Raw genomic sequence first — 23262 nt, forward strand, 5'->3', positions numbered from 1 at the left:
TGAGCGTTCACGAGAACAGCCTTGACAAGCATGCGTACGCGAGTACACGTGTCTGCGTTTGTCTTCTAGTGTAGGCTCAACTGCAGAAGGGGTTGTGGTAGGTTTCACTATGTAGCCCTATATAGATTTATTATCGATAGAACCTTATAATACGTAGAGACAAGAGGAGGCGGATAAAACATGCATTAGCCAAACACGCGAACCTCGTCGAGACATACGTACATTCAGATCTCGTACGATCCAGTATATGCGGGCAGCTAATAATGCCTCAAGCCTTAGATTTTATATATACTATAAATACTATAGATATATATATATATTTATACACAGCATGCCTGAATGAAGTTTTTTTTTCATTCTGGTTTGATAATATCGGTGCTACGTTAATATCCATTGCTTATAACTGATGTAATGGCGAAACGTTACGGGATAGTCTAGCTTTTGGTCACTTGACGGTTAACTGGAAACCGTATGGTCGCAAAATAAGCCTATCACGGCACTCTAGGTTTTCAAATTTCATTCAAGAGTACAATGTAAGGCTTTACGGACCTCAGATGCGTTTCACCTAGAGTACGAGTGTGATAAGAATATTATGTGAAGATGTTGGTTACTGCATTCGTCGAACAAAGTAGTTAATAGACCATATCCTAGCAATCCCAGTCCTCCGATAAGCATTATTGTTGATTGAAAAGTTTAACGCTAAGCGTATGATATGATAGGATCTAGAAAAGCGATATACACGATTGAAATCGTCTCATTAAGCTCTACACGCTATTTTGGGTAAATCTGCGAAAACGTTTGACACTCAGAGAAAAATGTTTACGGTATTAAAGACAATACTCGAACTGATTCCATAGCTACTGAACGAAGTAAAGACCTCAATGTAAACACTACGTACAACAAAACAGAACCGATTGTGCTTTAGCGTGTGTACAGCCATAGTCAAGGCTTACCAGTTGACACTTTTTAACGAGAGTATCTAGAGAGAACTTCCCTTAAGTTTCAATTGATTATTTCCCCTGAGTAACTTTAACGTTTCTTCCAACAGTGATCCATGAACACAAACGAAGGCCTTTGCTATTTTTCCTTCTATTGCTCGTTTACAAAATTATAGTTGCACCCAATGGTCCAGTGTAGTGCGAACAGTATAGATACATGACCGTGTGGGGCTGCATGGGTCACCTATTGAATTAACGCCCCAGCAGGTCAATGCGTATTTCAAGCGTCCATTCCATCTGTCCTCGGTCGTTTCCGTTCAGACGCCAACGCAATCCTACATTAACGCAACGAAGTTGACGCATGTAAAATAGTTAAAAACAAGATAGGATGGATGGATGGATGGCTCGTAATTAGATACAATTGGGACTGTCAGAAGTAGCCTCTTACCAAAGGTAAATGATTAGTTGCGTAGAAGTTTTGCCTGTTGATGTCAATGAATTGTCGTCCGTTCCAAACCATGAAAAGTTTCTTCGGATATATGAAGGTTAACTGTAAACAACTGAACTTCTGCAGTCGTATCCATTCCCGTCAGATTTTATCGTCACGATGGATATGTTTGACACGCTCGCAGATGTTCATCTTGTATCTGATTGTAACTCACTGAATTATATTCAGATCTGAGAAGATAACGCCGTATTTATTTTGTATTACTCGTGTAGGTATTAGTCTCATGGATTCTACCTATGTAAAGAAGTACACAGAAAAAATGTTTACTCAAAATTTGCGGCTTGAAATACATGTACGTCTATGATAAGTTTGACAACATTTAGGCACGAGCCAGGCAAGTTTACTGCAGCTCGAGTAAATTTTCTATATGGTTATATTGTCGAGGGTACACTTTCCACGCAACCATACAGAGCGTGTACATGTTGCAGCTTCTTGAATTCTATCCAATATGCATTGATATGTAGACATCTTATATGTTGTTATGCAAGATACTTTTATGTGACTCTATTTTCGCCATGATAAAACGTTGCTGCCATACTTTGTGTGTCGCCGGTTAATTGGAATCGGCTAACTAACGAACGTGCGCTAATTTATCCATCGAAATATTATTCTGTTTCCTCTTCAGAACGAAGAAATACCCTGTGGATTTCATGAAGGACATTCAGTGACATACAAGGCCATTATAGAGACAACGGCACGCGACGCTAGCAAGAAAGCGACATGAGTCTAGCACGGATACCCCTATTTTTTCCAGAAAAAAACTAACGTAAAATTATTTATATGCAGCGACTGTAGACGCCTAAAATGCGGTAGTATAACGTCAGCTAATCTCAATGATAGGACCAAAGTAAATTCAGTGATTTGTCAATTGCACAATGCATCGCATAGCTCAATGCTTCCACCACGGCTAATACTGTTATGATTTGGAAATTCTGCGTAAAATAGAAGAACAACGCAAAAAAATGTAGCATCGGTGGAGCGTAAACAATGGAAGAGCTACAGAACTCGGCGGAGACCCTCATAAAGAAAAAAAACAACTTTGTAAGAAAAATGGTTATCTTGCAAAGGACATCAATAGTCTGGGCGCTGCGTGCTACTGCCTAGGTAAGGTAAGTGCACTGATAGCCGGGGGCGCAGCCGTAGCGCTAATCGTCACGATATTTGTCAGCCGCTACACCGAATGAATTGTTAAAAAGCACCTAATAGGAGTGCATTAATAAACGAAGTATTCTATGAGTAAGTGCAACAAAGAGCGACCGCTACTGGAGACTTTACGACACGACTGTCGTTTGCAAAGACAAATATGCGGAGAGTCTACATAGCAAAGGGTGTCCCAACGCATCAGCGAAAACGCCGCACGAACCATAGCGTGTTCAGGCCAATGTGCACTCCGTAACAGTCAAGAAAATGAAACTTCGTAGGGTCTATATTAACTTCGATTAACGATGATCTATAGGATTTGTTGAAAAACTGAAATTGATGTCAATTCTTTCTCTTCCGAAGTTGTCGCTGGTAGAATGAGACTCCCACAAAACAGTGATACGGGTCATGTCAGTCTGTTCCTTATCCACAGGCACACCCGATAATCTCGTAAACCCGGACACTAACCGGAGAAATGAAAACAATAACGAAATATGACAATACTTCTTCAAAAGTTTCAGTCGATACTTCAGATAATCTAGACCTGTAGCTTATCGACTGAAGCATGCCTACTACATATAAGGAGTGAATTTGCAGGAAAGCAAGGAAGTAAAATTTCTCAACTTCTGTGCCGAGTTTGTCACGGATCCCACCCGGAGCATTATAAACGACGTTGAGATACTTCCCAATAGGATCGGTACGGGTCACCATTTAATGAAGTGCTGAATCTCCGGGCTCGTAGATGACAAGAAAAACTGTCGTCAAAGAACTGATCATGTAAAAGCAAGTTATCCTGCAGTGAGATCTAATCTAGATTGAAGAGACTTGCAGATCTCCTTTTAAGTCTGTGAGTACTGAACAGCATGGACCAAAACTTAGCCTGATAATTCACCTGTTAATCGACCAAGATTAACGAACATACATATACATCCGGAAAGTTGTATGTTCAGCATAAGATCGCATACGTACACAGAGAAATTAATAGAGCGACCAGAATACGATGAACAACTTGTAAGTAGCGATTCGAACAAGAATAGTTATACAAAATCTACTAGGCACCTAGGCGGAACGAAAAGGATGGATAAACGCGTCAAAACACAGATATCCAGCGATTATACATTGCTAGGAAAAAATCGTAGTCCAGAGCTAGCGAGAACCCAGATAGACTTCCATCGTACTCGTTCGAAAGACCCAGAATCTCGATTTGCATCGCCTCTTGTAAAATTTTTGGGCGATCCAGGAAAAGCGCTCAAGTGCCAGACATATTTTGAACGGCCACAGTGATCCCAGACAGCAAAAAGGGATCGAAGGATGGGCCTCGCAATAAAACGCTATTACCTCTAGGTGTAGAAGCATACAGATTACTACAAAGAGACAATGTGCTGTTATATACAAGAACGCTAATAAGCAGAAATAGATATCTCCTGCGTAGTTCGACTACAGACTGTTCGAAATACGAATCCAATGGGCAAAGTTCGTCAACGTGTGTCTGGGTTTTGTTGTGAGGTACTCCGACCTTAAATTCGAACGAGTCACTAACGCCATTTTCTATTTCGGCGTCGCTGATCAGCTGGAATCCAAAGTTTTCTTAGCGATCGCATATTTTGTGCCAAAGTCAATAAGGACTAACCAGTTACCTCAAAAGCCATCTTGTATTATCCTCGAAGAAATATCTTGGCACTGCTTATGTACATTCTGTACATAAATTCTATTATACATATTATCCCAATACGTATTTGCAAATTTTAATGCAGATCGTGCAATAATATATGCAAGGGTTGACAAAAACAATGACAAAGATATTCTAGAAAAGTTTTTATAATGGACCAGCAGGTTAGATTTTAAACAGTCGATTGAAAGAAACGTATATTCCATTAGTGGATTCAATTTCCAAACAGTATCTACAAGTATTATCCGACATTGCTTACACGTATTGTCCACGATTGGGAAAAGTTGTCACCACATTTACCCCTTTGGAAACACAGAACACGCGACAGGTATAGTTCTTTACATATCACGTCGCTGTACTGGATAAATGGAGGACCCACCTTCGCGCCTCAGGCTTAGGCCTTCTAAGATGTCGATTTATTTTAAGCCATTCATTAATGCAACATTCGTATGCTATCTAAATTTAAAAAAAAAACACTGTTTGATTTATTAAAGTTGAAAGTGTATACGTAAAATGCGCTGCCTTCAAACACCAGTGTGAGGAAAAAAAAGTTAGAAGCTCCATCAGTCTTTAATGGATTAACGGTCATTGATAGACAGATCTCTGATCGTATCAATAAACATATCCCGAATTTGAAAACAGGCTTACTGGACCTAATCTAGTCAAGTATTGTACCTTGGACGTTTTAGCGAAACCTATAGCCGAAAAATTGTACATAGACGGCCAACTATTTCCATACAGAGTCTCGCATACGTTGCGCGGGTAATAATACACTGCTGGGTTACATATATAGCATGCTTGTTTTATGTATACGTCCTTCATCAAAACCTCCGTATACAATGTGTTACTATAAAAACATACAAAACCGTTGGCAGGGGTTCATTTTGAAAATATCGTCGATAGGCGTTTGTGTTAGCTATGAACGCGGTAATATCCACAGACGCCAATTATGGCCAGCTTATTAAGGTAAACGTTATTCAGGAGAGCTTCTTCCTTAGGTAGAAGCGCTTCTTTCCGTGTTTCCCTATTTGCTGGTCACTGTTTCTAAATATTGATAAAAGGAAGTGCTGTGCCCGCCCTTCATAGGGACCTAACGCCAAAGGAAATACCGAAAGTGAGGCTGATTAATTCGATGACTCGTCCATTACGTCACGGGCGTGTCATAGAGTTAACACTATATATATAGCATCCTATATTACCTTCGGCATGAAGCATCCGGGCTGTCTGCTAACCAGACTGTCGCTTTTAGTCTGATACGCTCGATCTGATCAAAGCACTGCACCAGGCTTTTGGCAAAGACACGAACAGATAATGCCGGCTTATGGACATGTATGTGGGTGCAGAGATCACGACAACAAACACCAATGGCTAGGGAAAGCAAGGCAGATAAACAGATGGCCAGTTGTTTAGACCTCTTATAAATAAAGGATGGACGTTACTGAGCCTAGAAGCGTTAGTTCAATTTTTTTTGGGAACATTTAAAAGCGAAATTGAGGCGTGACATATATAAGATCATCTTGTTCAACCTGTTCTCCAGTTAAAAATATATATAACAAGACGACTTATGATCGAAAAAACATCCGTTATCAAACATAGAACCATCGGTGTTACTGGTATTAAACGCTCTCCGGCCGCCATTGGCGTGTGCTTTTCAATCAGATGTAATTGAATCAGCTTCTACCCACGCATTAAAAACGACGAAAGGGGTTCCGTTTATACAAGGACTTTTTAGTTTATTTACCTAGTACAGTGTAATAAAATGTGGTGATTAAGCAGCATAGGGAGCTAGATGCAATTTTTAAATATGGGACCTTTTGTTTACCACATTGATGGAAAAGGAGGACAGTATTGGTGCTATAGGCGACTGATCCATCATCTGATCCAATGAAAAATATTTCAAAACGTATTTTCAACTAAAACTCATCTACTAATCATTTTAACTTTTTTTGTGCTTTTTCAAATTTGGTTTCGCGGTCGATTGCACGTGGACGGGAAGTGCGAATTACAGTGGCTTGTACGCTAGCCTGCATACATGTAGCTTTCGCAATATACGTCCTCTCTGGGATAATCTCTGCAGACAGATAGTTAAAGAAGCTGGTTATCGCGCAACCCCCCAATCATTTTGTATCAGTAAACACCTCTACCCGACAGAAGATTAAATTGCAAAGAGAAGTTTCTATGCTGTGCTACAACAAGCTGGCTAGCATCAAAACAATTGTTGCATGTAATTATGTTAATTTAATTCATCAATTGTTAGGCCTTAAGATAGTCACGTATAGCTATCGCTCGTCCGAATATTTCAAATACAAGACGGCTCGATAATCATTTAGAACCAATGTTCTTATAATTGGCTTAAGGCAAAAATTTACTATAATTCCCGCGGGAACATTTTATGCATTTTATTCTACACATCATATACAAGCCGATAAAATGAGCACAAGGCGGTGTACGAGGCTCGTTTCAATAAGGGCAGAAACGCATCGAAGCGTCTGATGAAGTGAGCTACCGTTGCTGGTCCACGGAAAGCTTTTCTTCACGCGCTTGCCTACATGCCTTATATCTAAATTGCTTCATGGTCTCAAAATCCATTTCATATAGAGCCAGATAAGAGACAGACAGAGCCATTTGGGCCACCTAGTATGTATTATGTAGGTTTGCATGATGCTTATATGGAGGAGACGACCTCAAATGCGATTTTTCACAATTGCCATTGAAAACCGACCCCAGGGGAGTCATAGTTCATCCTGATACAGCGTTATATTCCAACTTGACTGACCCGTTCCTTCCCTACGTCCTTATTTCGCGATAAGGATTTGGCCAGATGAAGGCTGAAGGGAGAGAACTCTCTTGGTGTCATGCCGGGTCTTCCCGCTAACGTGGAGGAACATCGTGCATAACGGATGACAAGCTGAATAAGCATAGCGCTATGCCACATCCAGATCCATCTTTTTCCGAGCCACACGGATTCGTTTGTGCTGGCACGTTTTCTCGCTTACTGATCTCTGTGGCTTTGTTCGTAGTCTAGCCACTATCGCGACGGGTTTACGTACACAGGCAGTCTCCGACTCTTCCACTTGCTCATATTTAGGTTACTTCTTTATAATACCTCCATATTCTGACGAGTGGAGCTCGACGCTGCGAAATTCTCTTTACGGACAAGTATGCGGATGCTCAATATTCCTCTGCCTACTTAGTCGGAATGTACCGCCTCTTCCAGCCAGCATTTTTACAGTACCACACAGAGACCTGCTGGCGCCGCGAGAGACAGTAAATAGCCCACACTAATATATGCGGCACTACGGCTGCTGAATGCAGGTTCCGGGGCATTGATGCCGATCGACAAACTATAAAGAGCCATCTGCTACCACATACAATATTTTCTGGCCCGGATTTGCGGCATGAGCTTACTAATAACACTAATAAGATCGCGTGTAGTTCCCTGAAGTGCTTTCAGTAAAGCTTTACGCCATGGCCCATTCCAATCAACTTCCAAGTTTCCAACAGCCCAGTGAAGTTGAATTATCATACATATCCCACTACAAGATCAACTTGATAATACTATGTACGTGAACCTTTATTTACTTACCTATTACATTAGTAGATTACGAAACGGAAATACTTCCAGCATCGCTGGCTTCGGAGATGTTTCATCACACAGTATGTTGGCGCGCTCGGTTAAATCTACCGAATACATATATATATACCTTCTGGTAGACGGAACGATTTGATTGATAGCGGCGATAGCAAGCACTTCCTTGCTGGGTAGGTAGCAAGGAAGCAGATACTATAGTCATACATAGAAACATGCTTTTAAACAAATGCGCTTCGTAGAATTACTAGGAACGACTCAGTAAAAAGAACGTAATGCAAGTTACTTGAGAGATGCAAACGCCAGAGCGCCGGCGTTCGGGTCGGGTCATTGCAACTCCATAAAAATTAAATCCGACTAGGCGGAATAAAATGAAACAAAGCGGATGGCCCGGGCGATATTAATTTGGTAGAGTCTTCAATCGGTGAAGTTAATTTATTCAACTAAATAAATGTAAGCTGAAGAAATATTTAATTGCAACTCGTTGTATGTAACATGCACGCATTCCGCATGGCTACAAAGTAGGGTAAGTTGTGCTGTACGGATAGGTGCGTTCCTAATCAAGCGACATGAGTGCAAGGTTGCCTCAATCGCAGTTTAGAATGATGATTCATAATCCAATCCATATTGATGCACAAAAGCACTATGGATTGTTGGTCTTATTACATTTGATAGTAGGCAAATTAAGCTGACGTAATTCAGGTTAGGAGAAGTCCTATAGAGCGGATAAGAACAATGAACAAAGGTATATCTGAAGCGTTTGTTGATTAGTTTCAACACGAACTAAAGAGTAACCTCAAGCAAGGCTTCATTTTACGGACGCATGATCATAACAAACGCAGAGGCCTTTTTGTAAAAGGTTAAAATAGGCAAACGAACGGGCATTCAGTAACTACTTCACAGATTCAGGGCAAACCATTGCATTGGACAAATTCGGGTTCAGGCGGATCAGATCGCAGGAGTAAGAGCATACAAGTGGGAAACATTTACGCTGGTAAGCCTATTCAGACAAATTGCATGCCGTGTTAGTGAGTCCTTTGAATACTGTTGTAAATGTAAATGCAAAAACAGGATTTCTATATTTCATACATAAGTATAGTTTAGAATAGGATATTTTTAAGCGGTGCTTCGAGGGCCATTTGTCCCGAGGTAGCCTCTTCCGGCGACCGAGGGATTTTGTTGATGGCAGTTGCGATTGCCATCGTCAAAAACGTAAACAGTATTATAACAAGCAGTTGTTAACTGACTTGCGCTTGTCTCTAACAGACTCTCAGAGACAACTCAGACTGTTAAATGGCGTAATCCTAGAGCTTCAGTGTTCATCGCAGCTGTTCAGTACAGCTCCTCAAGCATTGGCAATGAGAATCGATGCCATTTTTCAGCTGATTTTTAATCTTACTGTCCTTCCAGTGTATAAACGTGTGCAGTTCGAACCTTTTATTGTCTTGGACCTCATTGAAGCATCTTGTGTTCGGTACAATGTTATTATCTTTAATTTTACGTATGTCTTAAACACATGAGCGTCGTAAAGGCTACAGTGTCGAAAACGGCGGGGCAGAAAACTGATCAGTAAGGAGAAATCGATGTATTGGTTTGCTTGAAGCGTATTACCTGAATTATGCGTATAGTCCTAAACTTGCTCCTTTTTTATTATCCTAATAATGTTTACCCTCTCGCACTGCACAGAATGCTAGCCAGCACACATTCATTATAGGCGAACAAGGAGAAGTCTGCCAGTACTTTTTGCCGTTTGATTCAGAGAATTGATTGTTTTTTTGCTACCGATATTTCAGTAGTAAAAAGTAACACCAGGATATCTTCTATGAAGAACCGGAGAACCTTTTTATAGGCAAAACTGAAAGGGCTCTTCGTCTCACTATTTTTAGTGTAGTCCATTTACGACAACCTCTAAAATCAGTCTCTGAGGTGAATAAATTGCGTTAATCTTATGGCTATTGTGATCAGGCAATTACGCGAGACATGAAAGTGGCCGTGTTTCACCTTCAAAACAAGAAAGCCAAAACGGACTTCGTCCCTAAAGACGAAATCATAAACAGATTACTACAAGGGATTCTGGACCTTCCCCATATTCTACCCACGCGGTCTTCGGCGAACCAATCCCAAATCTCTGCCAAATCTATATAATTAGCTCTAGTCTAATAACTAATAATTTCCTGTAAAGGCGTATCATATTGGCTACTTGATTGTTTAAACTATTTGTTTTTCCCAACCAACTTTTATTTAATTAGTAAACAAGATAACTAGATTGCCTAAAAGCATATCGTTTTCACACACCTTGGCAAATCCGTCATTTCATCGTTGACATCAATCGCCGGTCAAAGTATGTTACCGCTGACAAGTTGGATTTTTCATACGCAAAAAAAACTTGTGGAAGAATTTAAGCAGTTTGTGAATCACGAGCACGTTAAGGCGATTAATAACAATTTTTTTTTATTAAGGCAAGTTTGCCGTAACAATTCTTATTACATATATATATATATATATATGTAAAATAAGAAGCGATAAGGTTAAGGTACTTGTCCGTACGTTACGGCGTAATATATATATATATATAGCCTAGCTTAACTGAAATCTGTGCTACGGGATTGATTTCGACAGTACGTTGCTAGTTTTTTTATCGCTACTTGCCAGCGTATTCAAGCAGTAAGGCCTTAAGAGAGATGATAACAAAGGCACCTACAGCTTTGTGTCGGTGACCCATTTTTGCTTAGCTACTTTTGTACGGCAGCTAAGTAAAAATATGTTACACTAACCAACCAACGCTTGGTACACAATCGTCGGCCCCTTTTTGTGTCAACCTAAAACAAGCACTTTCAACATAATCAAGTTTTTTGAAAGTCCACCCACAGTGAATAAATTTTAGCAAAAAATAATACATGTCAGACATGCAAGCATGTCCGGACAGATTACTCCAGGGAATTTTCCCTGAAGAAAATTACTTTTAAGCCTATTTAAACGATTCGGCATATATGTACAATTCCACTGTTTTGTTTCTGACCCGGGAGGGCCCTTGTTCGTATCCATAGTTCTGGGAGTTGTTGCTGTCCAAGCAGTCTTCCGACTTCGGAGGCAACGAAACGAGGGATGAGGGGGCTGAAGCCCGAAGTAAAGTGCGGGAGAATGAATTGTCAAGGTTGAACCGAGCTGATGTACATAGCTAGTCAGCAGCCAGCCAGCCAGCTCTGCTCTTTTCCGTGGTTCTGATCACGCAAAGACTTCTACCTTGCCACCGTATAGCTTGCAGTCATCCCCGTGAGTGTTACGGATTTGATTAGTATGTACAAGTATGGTTCGATGTGTTCGTATGTTCTTTAGATCCGAATCTTTTATTCGACGGCGATCTCGCCGGTTAAAGCTGTAGTGGACCCTCTACTCGTATATGAAACGTAAACTTTTACAGCACAATGGCTTACAGATGGCTCAAAACTTGGGGATGAGGAAGTCGGTGGATCGTAGTCTTCCGTCAATGTTTCCAGGTTCTAGGGGCAACGGACATTCATTGCGATCGATGCACTCGTTGCAAAGCCCACAGTCTATAAGCTCAACAAGTAGAACGAGGTTAAATGGGAGTGCCAAGGTTAAATGAAGTGTTCACTTACGAACTATAGAACACACCACTACTATAGAACAAAACAGAGTTTTTCAAAATCATATGGAAGTGTCGTTCTAATCTACTAGCAATAAAAGCCATTGAACTCTATATTATTGTCCATATAAAGGATTGGGCTTATCAGTTCTTGGCAAATTGAACTTTGGTCATTTTACATTTCCGTTTCCCATAATGTCTTTATAGATACTCATTTGACAAACTTGAAAAAATTAACTTTTCGACTTCGCTTTTGACGCATCTGTCCATTTATGCATTAATTATATTTAATAATTAATTATATTTAATAATTATACTTAATAATGTGACATTTATGCATTAATAATAACTAAACTCAAAGGATTGAACCAGCGCCTGCGTATGGCTCAACATGGCCTATAGCTGTGATACATATTAGGTTCTATAGTAGTTAAACTGTCCCAGATACTTAAGCGAATATAAAGCGAAGTCGTAGCATACAGCTTGTGCGTTTCAATATAAAATATGTTAAGCTAACTTCACAGACCTCATTAAGATACATGAAACTGTTTAGGAATATGTAAGAATTTAGAAATGATCTTATCATAGAACAACAATGACAACCCTCTGTGTTTTGAGTTTAACGTCCGGTATCGCTGCTAGTCATGCCATCAGACGGCAACCTCTGAAACATTTTAGAACCTATCAAATTCATGTGCCCATAAACTTTTCTAACGTCACTCATATCCCTTAGCACTGTATAACTGAGTTCGATTTGTTTACTACAGCCGGTCTGTGTAAGTCTGTTAAGCCATGCAGGTCTGATGCGTTCCGATTATTCTGGATCTTATTGTGTTTTTTTCATAGATCTAAAATGCTCGCCAATAGGAAGTGATCCTCTATCGGCACTTTTATGTGTTTGCTCAAATGGCGTAGACAAGCGGCAGTGGCGATGTGAATCGATCGCTTGAATATTATTTTTTTTTAAATTTTTTACCCTCCCTGGACAATAATTGCGCAAACGGGTCCTTCGTTTACAAAAACGGGAATAATCATATACAGATAACGCTGTGGCGGAGTTTCTCTCCCTCAAGATATTTGCGTTCTTTCTAAATGCCATATAATAAGCAAAGCGCCGCTAGTGTCAGCAAAGATCTATCTTACAGGTATTACAGATTAAAGGCGGATAAAATCGAATCAGAGGGGTTAAGCACAAAAGCAGGTTTGAGCCTGATGAATGATTGACATTTGCCTTTTAGCTACTTACTCGGAGACAACTATGCAACTCCATTACAAAAATGGCTGGATTAGCTGTGCACGACAACACGTGCACTAGGGAACGCGCTTCATGGTAAAAGTTATCACCAATCGCGGATTGTTGACTTCATCTTAGTACCAATAAGTTAATTCTTGTTGTGCTAAAATTAACTTTCGGTCCCCTTCGCCCCTAAACATTATCGCAGAACTAAGCGCTCGGTACGATATGTCAAAGATTGCTGCCTCACGGAAAACTGCGAGAGTCAGCATATAGAATAATGTGTTGTTCCTTTCTTTTGCTCTCCGTCTTTTTCTGTGCATGCACATAAAGCAATGGCCTGCTAAAATACGCAGTGGCTTTGAACACGGCAATCTTTGCACACAATGGGTACGGCCGATTTCGGGCAGTTCGTCGTTCCGAAAAAAGAACACCACTATGAGGGCAACATTTGCTCCGTCAGATAAAGCTAACGGATTGCTGGCCTGCCTTCGTTGTATGGTGGCTACACTGAAAAGCGGGATGTTTTCGATTGCAAAGTAAAAATCTCAAGCGATGATATCAGTGGAAACAACAGCTAGAACAACAACAACAACAACTTATTCATTTGCCGCAATTTTTCAAAAAGTCGCTTCAGATCTGCATTTGCTTCTTTCGACAAGACGGCCCAAGGCGTACACCGTGCGGACGCTTAAAGTTTAGCGTTAGCACAGCTATACTGATTTACCGGCAGAGTTAACATTGCATTTTGTGCATAGGCTCATTTGCCAGGCGACGATAGGGTAATTCGAATACACATCAAGCAGCGTGTATAAGCGAGGTGAAACAAAAAACCTGCAAAAATTAGATCAGATTATCCCCGGTAAAAATTTCGGTGTGCACGAGGAGGACGGCTTCGCAAAAAAGCAGGGGCAAAGCGGAAATTTGTCGATTCGTTTTTATATATCTCATCGGATGCCGACAGTTCTGGATGCCTACTACAATGGGGATGGCTTGCCTAACTCAGGAGCTCAAGAGGATATAAAACGAAGGAGTGCGCGTCGTGTAGATGTCACACCTGCTACGAAGTTGTAAAGCTCTTCAAACAGAACTTACATCGTTGCGCCAATTGGCCACTAGTACGCACATATCTGACTAGGAAAATGGGTACATGTATTTCCCCGATATCTGTGGTATCGCAGGAGGGCTTTTATTGTGTATAAAATGTAAATACACAGAAAACGTGAAAAGGACATGAAAGATGACCGAAGGGCAACTCTGTCCAAGGTCTACATGCTGGACGGACTCCGACTGACGTTATAGACTTCGTTAGCCTTTCGGCCGCAACAGGTTTTATCGCAAAAGAGTACGCGCCTCAATAGCAAGCAAATGCCAGTTCTTCTACACGAAGATGGATGACTCATACACAACAGAAAAGACAAAAAAGGCTTCAAAATTAGGGAAATGAAATGAAGCCATACTTTCAATAATCCTTCCATTCAAATTAGAGCTAACCCGCGAGGAATCGTTTACGCGAGTCTACGATGTGCGCGCTACACTGTAAATACCAGACAGATGTTCTCCAAAGCCAAAATTACTATACATTATTCAACCCAGATAACCTAAAGGGTGAACACTCAAAAAAAAGAAATAAGGTTTTTGCGAGCACAAAAATTATCAAGCCACATGAATAGGTGGACCCGTAAGCAATGTTTTTTCAGGGACATTCTCATGATATGTAGATATAGATAACTATACTTTCACATAAACGCGATGCTCGATAATATGTTAATGAGCAAGCGAATAAATGCTTAACGCACAAGGCGGACCACCACATATTCTAAAACGGATGTGGTAATCTGCACCAGACCTCATACCTTTACGTATATAAAATGGCCTTACATGACCTACTGCTGATGCTCAAAAAGGTATCACAGCATGTTTGTAATAACACAGAAAATAATAAACGCCAAGTATCGAAGGAATAAAACGATTCCTAATAATAACGATGTTTATTACGTATAAATCAATTTTTATAATGTCAGAGTATACTTAGATAACTAAGACGATATTGGTTTACCTATTTTTTAGTTATAGTTATATATATAGTTAGAAAATAATCGTTTAATCTATTATAAGTAAATGTAGACACAGGGTAAACAAGAAGTTTATCATCATTCGTTTTCTATAATTCTAACCGAATTATACTGCTTGACAGGCTGCAAGTAGCAAAGGAAGGTTAAACATAACCGCACAAGATGCCTTCTCAGTTGGAAGATAGCAACTACCTGGCAACACCCTTCTAGATAATATTTGTCAACGCGACCTAAGGGCATCAAAGGCCGGTTCAACAAGAGCCACAGTGCGTAAATCATCGACTCTTATCACTGAGTGTTTTTAAGCTTGACGTCAGTAGTATTATCGTATATACTTTCTGCGCTTATCGTTTGTACTGAAACATCCCGATCCACCCACAAAAAGATGATGCTGTAGTGATCTAACAAACGCCATTAATATGCCAAATAGTAGATTATTTGATAAGACTATATGATTCTATTCTAAGATTCTAGGGTTATATGAAAACAGTAAGGTTATTCGGTTTTCGTTTTGGGCCATGACAAGATCGCAGAAAATATTAATACAGGTCAAGAAAAACCAAAGCGATGAACTGATTGTTTTGGTTGTTAGATGTTAAGATAGCAATGATAGCGAACAGCCGTCCCTTCCTGTCTTATGGCCGGCCACTCGTTATAAATGTTGAGCAACTCAGTAGTTACTCGTAAAATACATTTACGTTAAAAGCCAAGTATGACAACTTGTTTGACACATTGCTTCAAGATTCTCTAAGGTGAGCCGTTACATTAGATATTATGTTTTCTTTCCATTATGGTTGTGAGAACTACGAAGCTTCGAAAAGATAACCTAATCTATAAGAGAGCCTTTTCAACCGAATCTGCCCGCCTTTCTACTCCACTTTTTTTTGTTGTAATTATTCTAGTAACTTGCCCTTAAAATCAAAGAGACACACTCGCAACGAACGAAAGCTAAAAAGGCAGTAGCGTTGACCGCCATGAGAAATGACCGTTGTTTTAGGCTGACTACATGAACGATTCTATAGAACGTTACCCACTATTCAGTGCGCATCATGTACTTTTCTACCAGGTATCAATGATAGTAACCGCTAAACGTACGGAAAATCAAATCGAGCAGTAACCGATCCAAAAATGCTAGAATAAGTTCATTATTTTGCTAAGGAAAATAACTTCTGTTTGTCGAAAACTTCTTAGTCGATTACTATGCACGAATACAAAGGGTCATTTCGGTTTCGGTATATAACAAACAAGCAATACCCAATTAAGGCGATGCGACTAAACTTACGGATGACTATCTATTCAACTAACAGAAACAATGTCGTCCCAATCTTATAATGGGCGGATACGTACATGGCCAGATGAACTTTCTACTGACGCATGTTGCTAGCGACGTATTTCTTTTTCTATTTTCTTATCAACAATAGAAATCACGCTGTAAAAGAGTTTAGCCGAGGCATTGACGCAAACCGTAAATACCATACATGCACTTTATGCATACGATACCGCGCTCACTGCTGTTTTTTACCGCAACCCCACTACCCCAATAAAACGCTATTTTCGTTTGGCAACATCCCACTTATTCGTCACACGCATAAAGGTTCACAAAATGTCGTCCTGCATATCCTGGATGATCTGTGAATGGTTTAATCATTCGAAGATAGCTGCTTACTGAATATACATCAGCTAATGTTATTATAGGTATAGTAGATTTCATTTGAAACTAGGTTATGAAGACTGTCTTAGAAAGGTACAAGGGTTAATTTCGTTGCAGGGTAAGCCAAGTTTTGCCGCGGTGTTTTGTATGTGATTGCTCCCTTTAACATTGTCTCCGGAAGTTAAGTTCTATCTGTCCACAAAACATTACTTCTTTTGAGTCTAGAGGAACTTTTTCGGACTCACATTACCTTATTGTGTCCTTGAAATATTCATAGGAAGAGATATGTTTCTCGAAAGCTCTTTATATATATTTTCGCACTTGTGCTAAACGTCTTTTCGTGAGATCAAACGCTTTTCGCAGAACATTGCCCATATCGCTTTCACTTCGATAGATATGGCTACGTATTCTTACCTAAAAGAGGTAGAGTGTTTGCTATAATACATTCAAGCGAGGTTTGTGTATATCAGTCCAATTGGCTGATTCTTTTCTAGCAAAACGGCATATATCCTAGATGGCAGAGTTTCGACCATTTTAACTGAAATTTCATATTTAAATTTCAAATTCACTTCGCTGTAGTCGTAGCTTTAGCTTTCAACATTTGAACTTATTGAATACCTTGATTCCAGCATATAACGCAGGACAACCTAATACAATCTTACACTATTCCGAAAAAACGTTGAATTTTTCTCATGAGATAATCTTTGCAGCACCAGTTTCATCAATACGCCTGCCGCCTGAAAGAAAAGCCATCATATATTACTGTTTACTATAGATCTAACAGCTTTTGGATATATTAATCTGTGAGCCTTTTTCAATTAGATTCATTTCAGGAACGTCACACTTCTCTAGATTTTTCAATACGTAGAGAATGTAAATGAGTCTAGAGCAAGAGTTCTTCAATTAATGTTAGTGTATCTGTCTTCTATTCACTCGTCTGCGTACCAAATATTAGACTAGTGTTATTTTCTAGATTTCTATCTCCCTGACTGTATATAACGTTTCTACCGACGACTGTAAGAATGACGTGGAAACATGGTCTCTGAAAAGTTCCCTGTATTCGGCTTTTCGACCTCTCGATTGCCGATACGAGTTGTAAAGACTCGGGGGATCGCAAAAAAGATTGGTGCTTATTTAATTGTATTTCATTTGTGCTTGTTGAATTAAAGAACAAGAACCTTTTATTCAAAATTTATATTTTTCCATACGAGTTTTTTGTTTTTCTGCTCCTGTTGCCAAAGTCTACGACTTGGCGCGATATTTACGGAAGCTTACATGATCGCCTTGGCACACTGAAATTGACCGAGAGTCACTTTGCCAGGGAGCTGTCGACACCGAGGAGAAACATACACGTTTGTTCATATATATACATGTAAATGTATATCGTTGATCATTAGTGATATTTGTATTGTGCTCATACATATATATGGAACTGACCGAAACGGAGGGTTAAACGGTTTTTGATTGCTCTTTTCCGCTAGCGGCAAAAATTCCACTGCGCACGTCACCGAAAGATGCAGGAAAACAGTCTTGGCCGCACGGATGATCAAATCGCCTCATTGCTTGTCCTTTACAACCGCTCTCAGTTTGTTCGACCTTAGGCTTCGACAGCAACGTACAGAATACGTGTCGTTTGGGAAAATTTACAATTGAGACCCTTGAATAATTGGATCTCATCAAAGTTTTCTTTCGGGATTACAAATATTGACTCGAAATTATCTCTCGGACCTCCAATCCTACCTGCCACTGCTGTCTGAAGGCCGACAGCGATGCTTTAAGGTCTCAGCGGAAGCTCTCAAGAACAAGCTTGGGAACTGGGAATGTAAATTCTTGTAATTTGTTTACTTCGGGTGCAATGAGAGGCAACGTGTGGAAAGGGAAGAACCGGCTAAACAGACATGGCGTCACTCGCTTTACCATGATGGGCTCCACCACAGACGGCAAATCGGGCTTTTACAACACATGCAGTTATTCCAGAGGGAGACAAGACTGTGATAGATATTATACTGCTCGTCATATTTCTGGTACCAGCTTTAGACAACCTAGCAAATTAGCTTTATAAACTTAAGACTCGTACGGCCCCAGATGATGCAGAGATAGTGTTTGAAATTGTACTATATATTCAAACTCATACGAAGTTTTGAAATGCTATTCGCAGAGGTGAGTTAAAAAATAACATTTGAGTTAGCGTGCATTTGCACACCATCAGACGACTGGCTGGCTACCAGCATAAAACGAAGTCTGTCCGTCATGCCCGAATTCGAATTTAGACCATAACGTGTCCCTGGGATCAGGCAAACACGTTAGTTGTAGAGCTATCACGGAAACACATTTGTCAACCCTAAAATAACTGAGGCAGAGTCACACGGAGGGCCACTAGCCGTATGAATTCAATAGTGGATAGACTTTACGGCCTGATATCGAAGTGTGGAGGTCAATCAAGCCTTCATCTAATCTAATACTGATCACAGTAGGTTATATGGCTCAAACAGAAGCCCTGAAAACGTATTACATATAAGCCTTGGTATGTCTTTTTTTAATAATAACGAGGATAACGGTAGTATCAATTATCAATTTTCATAGGACAGCGCATAGGTTGAAGTGTAGATGACGACACCACACGTTTGTTTTGAAAAATAAATATTTTTGCTGTTTGCTGGTCGGTACAAAAATAGTAGCCAACTTAGCTGATTCGTACTTTTGAGTAGTCTTTGCGTAAATAGTCTGTATCCCTAGATAATTTGCTCCACTAAATGATTGTTTATTATAATGACGCATCACTAGAGCGAAGAGTTTTCCTACATATATGTAGGACCCACACAGCGCACAAAAGATGGTGAACGATTGTATTGAACTAATTGGGCTTGGACGCAATCCATTGTTGCGTTATCTGTAAATCAAGATGGTTGTCAATATCGATATAAGGCTATATAGTTTTATAAATAATATCAAATAAACATCGGTACACTTTAGAGAGTATATGATTGCCAGTTCGCATTGCGCGATCACTCAATTACAAAAAACAAAACAAAAATATTATGGCCGGAGTGGCGTTCATTCCCTCGAGGCTTCGATTACTTCTTTAGCAGGATTCTATGACCGTTTGTTTCCAGTCGACAAAAGCCTAAGGATGACAAAGAAATAATAGAATCATTTAGACAATACAGTTTACTTGGGTTTCAAAAAGGTAGATTTCGCTAGACGTGGAAACATTTTAATAACATGGTTAATACACACATTGGGCATACAAGTCCACTATGTGAGGAACGGTCTCAAGCCAGTAATGTACAAGGCAGCGATTTTCCCCCAAAATGATACCGTGGATAGACATCCACGAAAAAAACTTGACCCGAACCGTCGCAATTGAAAGGGTCGGTACATACCGCAGGTGGGGCAGATCACACGCTTGAATGACCCTGCTGACAAAAGTTTGCCACTGGTTAATATGAATTTCGCCAATCATCCTACGACAGCTGACAAAGAAGATTGTAAGCCAATATGTTTTACGAGCTTTCTTCTAGAAGATTGCTTCTTAAGCGTTTCAATCATCTCTCAATCAGCTAAACCGACCAACATTCAGGTTATATATTGACCCTAATTTACTATAAATATTATATATATATATATATATAAAATTTTGCTATATTTCATTTGTGGACACAGAAATCCATAAAACTAACCTACTTGCTCATACTTTAGTAGAAAGCTTTAATACTTGCATCGAAATGTAGTGCCGTAGGTGCAATGGGTACTAGTTGGGATTGCACAGTAAAGTGATATTCGTCCTGGTTAAGTTCAGCTGAGCAGGAAGTTAGTATTTCACTTAGAAAATAATTTGATTTTTGCGTTGATATTAGTAGGAATACTGAAATCAGTTAAAAGAACAAATTCTGTATTCAATTAAAAGCTAAGAAATCGAGGCTAACATATACCGATTTCCAGGTCGATTCTCTGCCAGAGCTGATTAAAGGTCGATTTCAATGCTTCACATCGTTTACGGCGCCTCTATGAAAGTTAGGCCGCATTGTTGTACATCATGCGTATAGATTCTATGAACTTACGAGTTAATTAATTAGTGCAAACTTCTAACTAAATTTGCTTCTCAATCGTCAGGCATTAAGTGTATTCAATTTGCCTTTTACACTTGTCAACTTCTGCAATGTTTACAATACAATATCGATAAGGATTTAATGCTCAGTTGCGCTTTACTAGCTATTCCTGATTTTTGCACGTCTGCGTTCTTCATACACCTTTGTGAATCCTATTTTGATCTGTGCCCTAACAAGGACAATATCGATTAAGTGCACCATCAACTGCAACATTATCATTACTTTCACTGCTTACTGATTCTAGCTAGGACACATCTTTCAGATCCCGCATAAATTATGCAAAATTTTACTGTGACCCATTCATCATCAGTAAGCTTCTGTTCTCATTTGTATGTGGCCATCACCTCGTCAAACCTAAAATAACAGGTTTTCTTCTTAGACCAAGGAAATCTATAAATATATGTAGTCAAATAAACAGTATGTCACATAGCATACGCTTAGCATTTCGGTGTTTTTTCAGATGATTACAGAACCTTTTCCACTAATCAGTGGAAAGTTTTAATTAAATCTAAATCTTTTTATCGATATCCGTTGTCAGTCGCTATGCCAAAGTATATACGCTACGTATGATGAATATTGCATTAGAGAAAAATAGCTATATATGTTGAAAAGGGTGGCAAATTCTCCAGCTAGGGACAATTATGCCGTTACGTATAGGTCGTGGAGTCAAGTAAGACAATGAGGGCGATATTTCAGCAAAGACGCATGCGCGATCCTACACTAGAGAATGGGCTCAAACGGAGCGCTTCTGTCGTCTGCACAAGGATTGTTTTGTAACTACCGAAACTTGTGTTTACACCATAAAACAGACGACTTTCATGCACTTCTCAACGTAGCTTTTGCAACTAGCATAGCTCTTATCCTAAAACGAACACTGATGCTAAACAGTTTAATATTATATCTCATAGTAAAGCATACATTTCTGAAACGATCAGCCTTTCTGTAGAGCTTCGTTTTCGTCAAAAACTTCACACATCGAAACGTTGTTGACATCATGAAAACGGCTGGCTTTCGCGCAGCAACAGAATGGATGCGCGTGACGCTGCAGTCGATTGGAGATATTCGAGACCCCATAAGCACTGCCTTTTTACCCCTGTAAAGGTCGGGTTATGATATAACTCACATATATCGCGGTTCTAGCAGTGGATCGATCGGTTCACATTAACACGGAATCCTCGCCTCGGTCAACAAGGCTTGTTCGACCGTCTAGAATAGTTATAGACAGTTTTTGTCCGTCTCATACAATTAGTATGGGACCTTCCGATTGAATATATAAGAAGAAACTGATATAGAAGAAAAACATTTGCGAAACCCTTCAGTGTTCCGCAGGGTTCTATTGCCGGTTAATTTGAGAGGAACAGTTGCTTCGTCTTACAGAGAAGATCGTAGATGCGCTCAATGACGCCACTAAGTCGCCGGATCTTGCTTGAATAGCTGTCTACAAGTATGTAAGCATACATGGGACGGACAATATGTACATAGATGCTGAGAAGTATTACTAAAGGTAAAGCTTAAGGGCACTCGAAAAGACACAACAGTCTATCGTGGATTCTGACAAACATACCATTATAATCCAGTTACTGGATTCAAAACCGGGGGCTCTAAACATAAAAATAGCACTATCCTACGTAGGTGGATAATTTTTTAGCCCGGCCCAAACGTCGTCCAGACATCTTTTTTAAAAGAGTATACGATTTCTTATTATATAGAGATTATACAGACGTTGAGTCGAATGTCTACGTAAAAGTTAACGATTAAGTGTTGGTATATATTGCGCTTTAAACTGTAGTGGGAAATCACATAATTACCAACAAATGCTGTTGTTAACTGATTGAATATCGTTGACTTAATTTTCATAGAAAAATGCATGTATCGATGTGCGTGGTAATTCCTTAGAGCCCAAATTTGGTCTTGGTCTACGCTTCTTCTAACCGCCATATTAAATCACGCATGTTGCCTAATTTTAATTGAATGTACTTGGATTAGGATGGCACACATGGGCATAATACGCAGGAGAATCCATCCACCGAATAAAAGCATTTTTGACCACTAATGGCCAAAGTGTACTAGGTCGCAAACCTCCGGCACCGAGCGCGAAAGAGTATTTACGGTATCGTTGACTGGACGGAATCAAGGCACGGCATCAGTTACTTGTGTATACAAAAACATGTTTAGTTAATGAAAAGAACCCTTTTTTGGGTTGCAGGTGAATGGTGGGTCAATACGGCTTCTTTTGTAAAACAGGCTCATACATAATGACGTTCGGGTATGACCTGTGTAGCGCGTCCGACAAATCACTCGCTGAGCTAAGTACTACTCGAGATCGTCTGTAGCGTCCTTTTAGAACTTTGTCACTATGATATTTCTGTCCGTAAGAAATATACAATATGGGATTAGTACAACCGTTCGATCGCTCTTTTCTTACCATTTCAAAATTAGCCTTTCCCATATTGAACCCCTGGCTACGCGTAGAATCTACGCATTTATCATCAATGATAAATGGCACTTCATTGCATAGAAATACTATATTTTGTTATTAAAATTGCATGAGGGGCAAAATGTTTGCGGCGCAAAAAATGCCTTTGTCAGCTGAGGAAGATTCTGGAATCCTGACACGTCGTTGGGTGTGTAGTGGTAGATATTTGTATTAATCGCTTCGAATTCAAGTTATTCCAGGCGGTTTCTTCTATAAACGCTGCCAAATAGTATCTAGACACAGGCAGAATTGCATCATCCAACGGC

General features: G+C 39.8%; 1 protein-coding gene across 2 annotated transcripts in view; it reads right to left on the minus strand.

The window, feature by feature from the left end:
• LOC111264862 (glycine receptor subunit alpha-2) overlaps window positions 1–23262 on the minus strand; it is a gene marked incomplete at its 3' end in the record, with an annotated part of 79534 nt that overhangs the window by 46998 nt on the left and 9274 nt on the right. The window contains 2 exon segments of one of the 2 annotated variants that reach the window (XM_086970227.1): window positions 17074–17148; window positions 17849–19064. Coding sequence (XP_086826353.1) covers window positions 17074–17133 — 60 coding nt within the window. 2 annotated transcript variants of the gene reach the window in all.

Source organism: Varroa jacobsoni, unplaced genomic scaffold (genome assembly GCF_002532875.2).
Source record: "Varroa jacobsoni isolate VJ856 unplaced genomic scaffold, vjacob_1.0 scaffold_905, whole genome shotgun sequence".
Taxonomy (NCBI): Eukaryota; Metazoa; Arthropoda; class Arachnida; order Mesostigmata; family Varroidae; genus Varroa; species Varroa jacobsoni.